The sequence below is a fragment of the Pteropus alecto genome, unplaced genomic scaffold (genome assembly GCF_000325575.1).
Source record: "Pteropus alecto unplaced genomic scaffold, ASM32557v1 scaffold20, whole genome shotgun sequence".
In the NCBI taxonomy this organism is placed as follows: Eukaryota; Metazoa; Chordata; class Mammalia; order Chiroptera; family Pteropodidae; genus Pteropus; species Pteropus alecto.
In genome coordinates, this window is record NW_006436298.1 from 7,281,642 (window position 1) to 7,291,981 (window position 10,340).

A 10,340-nucleotide genomic window follows, 5' to 3' on the forward strand; every position below is an offset into this window, starting at 1 on the left:
TGGGAGAGTCTATGATGCCCTTAAGTTAATAAAAAGAACTTGAAGTATTTGATGTGCAAATTTTGTTGCTCAGAGTTATAAATCTTCATAGTGAATCATCTTTATCCTTTATGAATTTACTTTTTTTTCTGGTGTAATTCAGTTTTTTATTGGTGATAAGTTGTCATGAGACTTTTAAGAAATGAAATGAATGATTTTTGTTCTGTCATGGTTCAGCTTTTCATTACTAACTTTTAAACTTTGATAGTGAATCTAGTTGCTAACGTACATCATGATGGTGAGGATGAACAAGCATTCATTTTAACTCTGGTGGAAATTCCAACCAATGCAGTGGAAGAATTTACTGATACCGTTACACAGTTAATACCAAACCCTTTACTGCCAGCACCCATATTGGTCAAATCAGTGAATACAGAAGAAAAGGGTGACATGAGGTAATGAATGAGCTCAACTATTTTTGCTAGGAGGAAAGGTGCTTTATGAATCTAATAGTACCGATTGAAAGAGGCATTAGCCGACATTATTTGTAATTGTCCTGGAGATATGTAGTAATTATATGGTAATTTTTAGAGAAAAAGTTGTTTATTTTTTATGTGATAAAGATGCCATTTAAATGTATAATATTATGCTTTTGTATAAAACTTGTATATTAAGTATTTTGCAATCTAAAAACACTTTGCAAGCTGGATCATAAAATGGCATCTATTAACAGTATGGTTACCTTGTAAACACTGATATATATATTTAAAATTCTGAAATGAATATGCATTCACAGAAAGTTGCAAAGATAGTACAGAGAGGTAACATTTCTGTATATTCTTGATACTCATTTTAATTATTTATTGTAGAATTCTCAAGCTGTTTTTTAACAGTCATTGGTTAAGAAATGCTTAATTGTCTATTAAACATCATTAGAAATTAAAGCTTTTTATATTAGGGAGACGTTTTAGATCAAACTTTAACTTTGCAAACAAGGAAAACATTTTTTATACTTCAGATTTAATTGAGTATTATGGAAATTGTGAGTCTTTAAGTATGAATGGAGCTCAAAACTAACATTTTTTGTGGCCGTGGCCATGTATATGTTACTTTGAATTTTTATGGTAGTATTCATTGGAATAAGTGAACCTTTAATCTCATTAAGTAACTTCTAATCCACCGATTTAATATGTATGTATTTTCTGTGCAGTATGAGTTTTCCAGTAACTTCAGTTGGTCCAGATGCCATGTGTTTATCTAATTCTGGAAGAGATGATTCTGAAAAGCCTCCTGCTAATTTGGATCTTATATCTAGGAAGAGATTTCATTGTAGGCTTGATGGAAGTGACCATGGTCCTTCTGCCAAAAAAAGTTCACTCACTTTAAGAGACGATTGTCAAAAATATATCTCTGAGGTAAGAGACTCATTTAGCAAGTAAGATGGCTATATTACAACAGATCTATTTTCTGGGTTTTCCTTTAGATTCTTTATATAAAGCTAGTACTAATACATTTCACCATAGATAATTCAGGTAAAACTGTTTTTATATTTCTACTTTCTACCTGTTCTAGGTGAAAATTGATGGGCATTAATGAGGAATCTCATTCCCAGCTCTATGTCATTAGCTAAAAATAAGGCTGAACACATTATACAAATCTGGATCTTGGCCTGTACCACTTAACTGCTGTGGGCCCTTAGGCAAGATACTTTACCTCTCTGATTGAATTTCCTGTTGTATAAAATGGTGATAGTAATATCAGCACCACCATTACCATAATGCTTAAAGCTTCTCATTGCTATGAGGGCTAAAACCAGAACTTCTGAGGCCTTCGATTTATCTGGCTCGTTTCTGTCTCTAGTCTTATCTTGTATGTCTGTAATGTGAGTTGCAAATATTTTTTTCCCAGTTGGTTATTTGTCTTTTGGCTCTACTTTATGTTATTTTCTCATGCAGACTTTTTTGGTTAACTTTTTAATATGAACATTTTCAAACATTTAAAGAGGTAGACAGATAGTATAATGTATATCTATGTACTAATCTCCCAGTTTCAACAATTTATTAGCATTCCATGCAGACATTGTTTTGTTTTGTTTTAAAAACGTATTTAATGACATGGAAAAAAGATCATAGTACATTACTATATGCAAACTAGGTCATCAGTTTTTAATATATCATTTAAAAAATAATACACATCAGTGTGACTAAATATATATACAAAAAGTATAATGTCTGTAGGGCTTATTTGTGATTTTTATTTTCTAAATCTTGTTTTCAAATTTTAACAATAAAAATTGCTTATAAAAGATAGTTATAATTTTAAATTCTAGTATGCACATGTACTGCATTCAGATAGATATGCAAATATTTTTTTGTTTTCCTGTGATCACATTTATCAGTCTTTGTATGTATGTATGGCTTCTGGTGATGTTATGGATTGAAAATCTACATTGAGATTTAATATAATTCTTCTAGTTAACATTACTGCTTTGTTTATAATATATTTTGGTGTTAGGAAGAGTAGAACCAACTTAATTTTCCCCAGATGCCTATGTATTTGTCCTAGTACAATTTATTGAATAATTCAACTTTTTTCCATGGATTTAAAACTTCAGTTTTATCAGATATTAAATTCCCATATATATTTGGGTATATTTCTGAACTTTCATTTCTCTTACATTAATTTACCTATTTGTTCTGGGGTCAGTATTACACTGTTTTAATTGTAGCTTTTAAGTGCTTTAAGATCTTTGATAGTCTCTCCCCCCATACAATTTTCTTCTCTTTTGAAGTTTCTCCTAATTGCTTATATGTTCTAAAGGTCATATCAATTTTAGAATTAGCTTCTTCTGAACTTAAAAAAAAAATCCCGTTGGTATTTGTATTAGGAGCATATTACAGACTAATATAGGGAAAATTGGTGTAGTAATTGTGAGATTGAATTTTATTATCCAAAAATACGATGTGTCTTTCCATTTGTTTAAGTCTTCTTCTGTGTGTCTCAGTGGTATTTTAAGTCTTCTTTATACAAATCTGGTATATTTCTTATTAGGTTATCATAAGAACTTTTATATTTTTTTGTTGCTGTTGTCATTTCTATCTAGAGAGTTTGCTGAATTTTCCTCATGTGCAGTAAATTCTTCAGTTGATTGTCTTAGTTTATTTAAGTAAACAATCATATGCAAAAATAATTTTAATTCTCTTATTTTTTATACCTTTTTCTTTTTTCTAATTATATCGACTAATGTAACTAAAAAAAATGTCAGAAAATAGTTCTTATTCTTGACTTTAATGGGAATACTTCTAGTGTTTTTGAAATGGATGCTGGCTTTTGGTTTACAGTAGTTATATTTTATGGTTTCAAGAAAATGTCTGTCTAGCCAATTTTAAGTTTTTTTAAGAATGAATATTATTGTACACTTTTCCTGGAAATAGAAGGTAATGTTTTTCTTTTCAGATCTATTGAATTATATTGGTAGATTTTATAATATTGAATCATTTTGCATTCCTGAATCAAACTCTACTGGATCATGATATATTAGTCTTTTGATGTACTGCTAAGTTATGCCTTTAATATTTAATTTGATAGTTTTGTACTAGTGTGAGACTGTTCAGTTGGTATCAGTTTTGGGCTTGATTTATAAAAGGTATTTGGAAGCTTTCTGTCTTTTGTTCTGAAATAGTTTAAATAATGCTAAAAGTGTCTTTTCCACAAATGTTTGGTAGAATTCCTGTAAGACATGTCTGACCCCAGAGCTTCCTGGGAAATACTTCCTTTACTTAAAAAAGAAAGGAAATAAAATTAAATTTATTAGATAAATGAATTTCTAATTTTTTTTGTAAATTTCCTTAAAACAGGTATGTTCAAAGGAATTAATAAAGGTTTTTGAGGAAAGAGGTAAGTGAAGTAAATTTTAATGTGATTGCATTTTCCTGAGTACCCTTGATAATTTTTATGCATTTTGTTTAAATTTGGGATTGAAGTAGAATCTCGTTCACTTTTCTCTAAGAATCATGCTTTTATTATTATTAGTTTTTCTTCCCTGCTGACATCTTTGATTTAGTACTTTGGTAGCCATAGATGCTACTTTCTTCCTGTAATTAATAGAACACTATATGTCAACAGGATTTCCTATAAAAGCTCAACAGCTACATTTTAGGAATTAGAAAGCTGAGTGTAAAGGAGTTTTTATAGGTCCTTAGCGGTACCCTGAAATTGGAAAGTGATCACTCTTTCATTTTGTTAGTTGAAGAAATATTTATAGAGAAAGGTTTTTTAGGTGAAAATATATTGATATGACTATTTTGTATCTGAATGCAGAAGCTGTTATAGCTTTTAACCATTTACAATATTTTTAAGGGTCTATGTAACTCTATTAATTTATAATTTAACTTCCTGTCGTTAGGGCATGTTTATGATAGAGTATTGTGGGCTTTTTCCTTCAAATATTACAATACAGTTGGATGTGTTAATTTTGGTATGTGTGCTTATCATTCATTTTCTTTTTTTTTTAAGGGAAGTCTTACAAGGGACAAGATATCTTCCCTACCTCAGAAAGCACACATACAACTTCAGAACCTCAGAAAGAGCAACTTGAACCAATTCTTCAGAGTACAGGATCTAAATCTCTTGATAAAATAATAGATACACATATAGAAAAGAATACACCTCAGTTACCTCAGGATGAGATGATTGTGTCTGATAAGGAAGAAAGAACTTGTGCAGCTTCTAAGGTTGAACAGATGGATAGCGTCACTTCATCTTCAAAAACTCCACTATCCAGGTATCATGAGAAAATCTTTAATGTTTCTCTATCCATTTCTCTCTCAGTAGATGAGTATAACCTATATGGAACATATATATATAGAGAGAGAGACTATCTATATATAAAATAAAGAACTTATTAAGTACTAAGGATGATGTTTTAGAAACATTTTTCTCTATTATTAACGTAAAGGGGAAGAAATAGAATAATGTCAGACACTTCTGTAGGACTGTTACAGAAAACTATACATTCCATATAATAAGAGCTTAACTTTAAGTACTGAAACTTTGACTTTTTAGATAGAACATCTTTAGAATTTAGTAATGTATACTTTCTTTTTCAGATTGTCCATGGTTATTATTTTGGTAATTATTTATTCTGCCATACAGTAGCTGCCAGTACAGATGTAGATAGTCTGACATAGGGCTAATATTCAGAAGTCCTAGATGTTGTTTTATTGAAGTCCCACTTAATGTGCGCATTTTTCTCCCTTGTGGCGTACAAAAGAGGTAAACCATGGCTTTCTTTCTATTAGAGTAAATGTGGAATTTAAGCCCAAAGGCAGCTTCTCCCACATTATTTTCCTCATACTCCAGCAGCAAGCCTCTGGGTTATGGATAATTATTGTTAGCAACATTCAAATCATTAACATGGTGTTGGTGATTTAAAGAGGGGAAGACATGCATTAACCTCCACTCAAAGGAAAGCAGGGCAAAGACGTGTACCTTGGAAAGGTATCTTTAATAAATCTATTGTTTTTATTATATAAATTACTGAAAGTAAAGCTCAGCAATATCTTTTTTGGTCTAAAGATGTTCTAAAAATACAATGAGGGAAACATCGTGGCGTTTGGCATTAAAACTGTTTGGGAAGTAGTGTTTCAGAACAACAGTCAGCAAATGTTTTGGTGAAAGATCATGTGTATATATTTTAGATTTTTTGGCCTGTATGTCTCTGTTGCAACTACTCAACACCATTTTTCGTGCAGAAGCAGTCATATTTAAACAGATGAGCATGGTCGTGTTCCAATAAAACCTGTTTATAGAATCAGGGAGTGGATTGCATTTGGTCTATAGACCATAGTTTACTGAACTCTCCTTTAGAACCTTGCCATTCAAAGTCCTTGGAGCAACAGAATGGACATCATTTGAAAACTTGTTATAGAACTCAGGCCCCACTCACACTTAGTCAGAATCATCATTTTAATAAAATCCCCTGTGATCTCTGTGCACTTTTAAGCTTGAGAAGTATTGCTTTAGTGTAAGCTTTGATTTTTGTCACAAATATATGACATGGCTTAGTGGTATCAGTATTAAGTACATGTGTTGATACCAGTAATGTGATATCATGCATGCCATTTTAGGGTTAATAGAGAGAAATTGGTTTTAAGAATGTGTCTTCCTGAAAGCGAACCATTGTGTACTGTTGCTGTAGCCACTATGGGAAACAGTATGGTGGTTCCTTAAAAAATTAATAGAACTACTTTATGAACCAGCAATTCTGTTTCTGGGTATCTATTTGAAGAAATCCAAAACACTAATTTGAAAAGATAGATGCATCCCTGTGTTCATTGTGGCATTATTTACAATAGTCAAGATATGGAAGCAACTTAAGTGTCTATCGATAGATGTTTGGATAAAGATGTGGTACATGTATTCAGTGGAATATTCCTTGGCCATAAAAAATGAAATCTTACCATTTGTGAAAACATGGATGGACCTAGAGGATATTATACTAGATGAAGTAAGACAGAGAAAGACAAATACCATATGATTTCACCTCTATATGGACTCTAAAGAACAAAATAAATGAATAGACAAAACAGAAACAGACTCATAGATACAGAGAACAAACTGATGGTTGTCAGATGGGAGGGCAGTTGGGAGGTGGTGAAAAAGGAGATAGGATTAAGAAGTACACATTGACAGGTACAAAATAGTCATGGGGATGTAAAGTGTAGCATAGAGAATAGAGTCAATATTGTAATAACTGTATGGTGTCAGGTGGCTACTAGACTTATTGTGGAGATCACTTTGTAAGTTATATAAATGTCTAATGACTATGCTGTAACACCTGACACTAATATAACATTGTATGTTGACTGTAATTTTAAAAACTAATAATTTAAAAAAAAGAAGTGTCTTCCTGGATATTCTTGAATATCTTTATGTTTGCATTTCTAGACCTGGCAGAAGACCCCTGGGATTTTTGTCTTTAATATGCTCAAAGAATACTTTGGAGTCTGATGAACCTATTCCAGTTCATAGTAAGAAACGCCTAAGACCTCTTTTACCTGTATCAAGACAGAATTTGAAAAGATCTGGTCTACTCAATGCAAGCCATAAAAAATTTCAAGAGTCCTCTGATCTGCTTCCATCTCCAAATGTTGTTAATACTCATGCTGAGAATATTGACAGTTCAGCTCAGGTATGTGATAAGTAGTTATTTTATTATTTGTTATAGAATGGGTTAGATATGAGACTCAACTAGAAAGAACATGGCAATTGTTATTTTCATTTGGATGTGAGAAATTATTGCAGAGCAACTATCCATCTCCTCTCCATCATAGCTCACTATACTGGAAGAAAATAGTGTTGAATTAGGAAGTTACAACTAGTTTGGTACAACGCCAATGAACTAGCCATAAGTGATATGACACATAATTGCCATTTTATGAAGCAAAGACCCTTTTGACCTGGAAGAAAAACAAAGCAGGACTTGCTTTAGGAGAAATGGCTTGACCACTACAAGAATTCAAGGAACAGTAAAATTAGAATTTGTTTGCATATTTTATTTCTGTGCATTCTGAAGCTGTCTGTGTAAAAAGTACCGGGATGGAAAAATTTGTGAACCTGTATCAAAAACTTAAGAAGAATATTGGGGTGGCTTATGAGCTCAACAAAGAAAAGACTGGTGACCCTCTATTGGGTAGCATGAGACTTGAAGGAGAACTCTTTTAAATTTATTTTTAGAATTTTAAAAAATATTTAATATTATGTTTTAGAATTATCTTCTGAGACCAAGATTTTATGAGTCTTTATTATTATTATTGCCAACCTACTTTGGAGAACAGTGTTATAATTACTAGCAGTGTTGCAGTGCCACTTTAATCACATCCTTGCCAGCATTAGATATTAACTCTTCAAAGTAAATCTTTTTTCTTATTTAGTATAATGGTAGAAGAGTAGATATGTCATTTTGTTTGCTAAATTTGCATTTCTTTAGTTACTAGTGACTTGGTTTTTTCTTTTTTGTTCCTATCTTCTGCTGATTTAGTGTTTTCTTACTAATTTGTATGAGATCTTTGTTTAAAAAAAAGCCTTTCTTTTTTTGCTTCAAGTAATTTTTCCAAGTTTATTCACTTTTTAAAATTTTGGAGGTTTTCTGATAGTCATGAATTTTAAATGTTTAGTCAAATTTATTACTTTTTTCTTTGTAATTTCTTAAATTGCTTTTATGATTATGAAGTATTTCTCCAGAAGTATAAAATTTTTAGTAATCAGTTTTAAAATTCTCTTCATGGTTATTGACTTTGGTATATAGTGTGAGGCAAGAATCTAAGCTAAATGTTATTCTCAAATTGTTATTTTTTAATAATATATTCCACATTTTAAAATTCATAATCTATAAAAAAGAGTTTACAGTAAAAAGCTTCCCACATCTGTTTTTTAGCTTCCTAGTTCTTCCTTTCCACAGGTATATAGTATTGTCAATCTTTGGTTTACTTTTCCAGAGATATCTTATGTATACACAAATATAAACATTTTTCTTCTTTTTTATGTATAAATAGCAAGCATACTGTTCTCTTCCATGCTTTTTCATCTGACAGTATGTTTCAGAGATCTTTGCAAAATGGTAGATAAAGAGCTTCCTGCTTCTCTCTCTTTTTTTTTTTATAATTTAAATTAAACTTTATTTTGAGATCATTGTAGATTCGCATGCAGTTATTAGAAACAATTCAGAGAAATCCCTGTGCAACCTTTATCCAGTTTTCCCCAATGGTAGTATTTTGTAAACCTATGGAACAATATCACAATCAGTTTATTGACATTGCTACAGTAAAGATAAAGAACAGTTCTGTCACCATGGGATCCTTTGTGTTGCGCTTCTGTAGACACCCCCACTTCTCTCTCATCCCCACTGTCTCCTTAACTTCTGGCAACCTGTTCAGCTATTAAATTTGTCATTCCAAGAAAGTGATGTAGATGGCGTTTTATAAACAGTTGTGTAAATGGAATCATACATTCAGAATTGGCTTCTTTTCACTCAACATAGTTCCCTAGAGAATTGTATGTTTTATTTCTTTTTATTGCTGAATAGTATTCTATAGTATGGATGCACCAGTTTTGTTTATCCATTACCCTTTGAAAGACATCTGAGTTTTCAATTTTTGGCTATTGTGAATAAAGCTGCTGTGAATATTTGTATACAGGCATGTCCAAGAGTACCCTCTTTATTTTTAATGAAAATATTAGATAACATAATATTTCATTGTTTGGATGTACCATTAAGTGATACTGGGCTCACATTGGTAGGCATTTCGGTTATTCCTTTTTATTTGCTATGTCAAACTGTGTGGTAATACCTAACTTATAAATGGGCCATTTTGCACATTTATCTGCAAGTTAAATTCCTAGAAATAGAATTGTTGGTCAGAAGGAATGATTATTCTTTTGACAGATATTGCCTGATTGTCCTCTGCAGGGATTATAGCAATTTCTGTTCTTAGCAGCAGTAGATGAGAGAGCCTTTTTCATCTCACTAGCATGGTACCAATTTTTTTCACTTTTGACATTCTTCATAGATTTAATGAGCATATATGAGTGAGATTGAGTATCTCTTTATGTATTTGAATCATTTATACTTTTTCTGTGAACCATCTTTTCATATCATTGGACTTTTTAAAAAATTGAGTTATTAGCCTTTTTCATATTGATTTATGGAAACTCATTAAAGAAAACCCTTTGTAATATAGGTTGCAAATATTTTTTCCTTGTATGTCATTTGTCTTTGATTTTGTATATGGTGGTTTTTGCTATCTACTAGTTTTTTATTTTTACTTAGATGAACATATCAATCTTTTCTTTTATGGCTTCTGGCTTTCGTGCCATTTAAAGACACTCTCTCCTACTCCAGGTTTATAAAAATTTTCCCATGGTATTTTATAGTAGATTTCTTAAAAATGTTTTAAATTTAAATCTTTTGATTCATCTATAATTTATTTTGGTGAGGTACAGGTCTGACTTTTTTTTTTTTCTGAGATGGTTATACTGAGTCATCCAACATCATTTATTGAATAATCCAACTTTTCTCATTTTCTTTTTGAAATGACACTTTGATCAGATACATGTGTGTTGGGGCTATTTCTAATCTTCTGTTTCATTGATATATATGTGTCTGTTCCTGTGCCGATACCGTGCTGTCTTAATTTTTTGTAGATTTATAAGTGTGCTAATTTTTGATAGGATTGTTTTCATTTATAATGTTTCCTTTGGGTACTGTTCTGTCTCATGAGTCTGTCTATTTTTATATTTGTTATTAATGTTTTCATATATTATGTTTTTATTAAAATTTCATGGAAATTTGGGGGATGTAA

General features: G+C 31.2%; 1 protein-coding gene across 5 annotated transcripts in view; it reads left to right on the forward strand.

Moving 5' to 3' along the window:
- The window catches only part of BDP1 (B double prime 1, subunit of RNA polymerase III transcription initiation factor IIIB), a 75,650-nt gene that overhangs the window by 62,320 nt on the left and 2,990 nt on the right, over window positions 1-10,340 (forward strand). For all 5 annotated transcript variants that reach the window (XM_025047687.1, XM_025047686.1, XM_025047688.1 and 2 more), the window contains exons 34-38: window positions 248-434; window positions 1,190-1,394; window positions 3,837-3,876; window positions 4,495-4,762; window positions 6,928-7,171. In XM_025047687.1, the coding sequence (XP_024903455.1) occupies window positions 248-434; window positions 1,190-1,394; window positions 3,837-3,876; window positions 4,495-4,762; window positions 6,928-7,171 (944 nt within the window). The remainder of the gene's footprint in view (window positions 1-247; window positions 435-1,189; window positions 1,395-3,836; window positions 3,877-4,494; window positions 4,763-6,927; window positions 7,172-10,340) is intronic.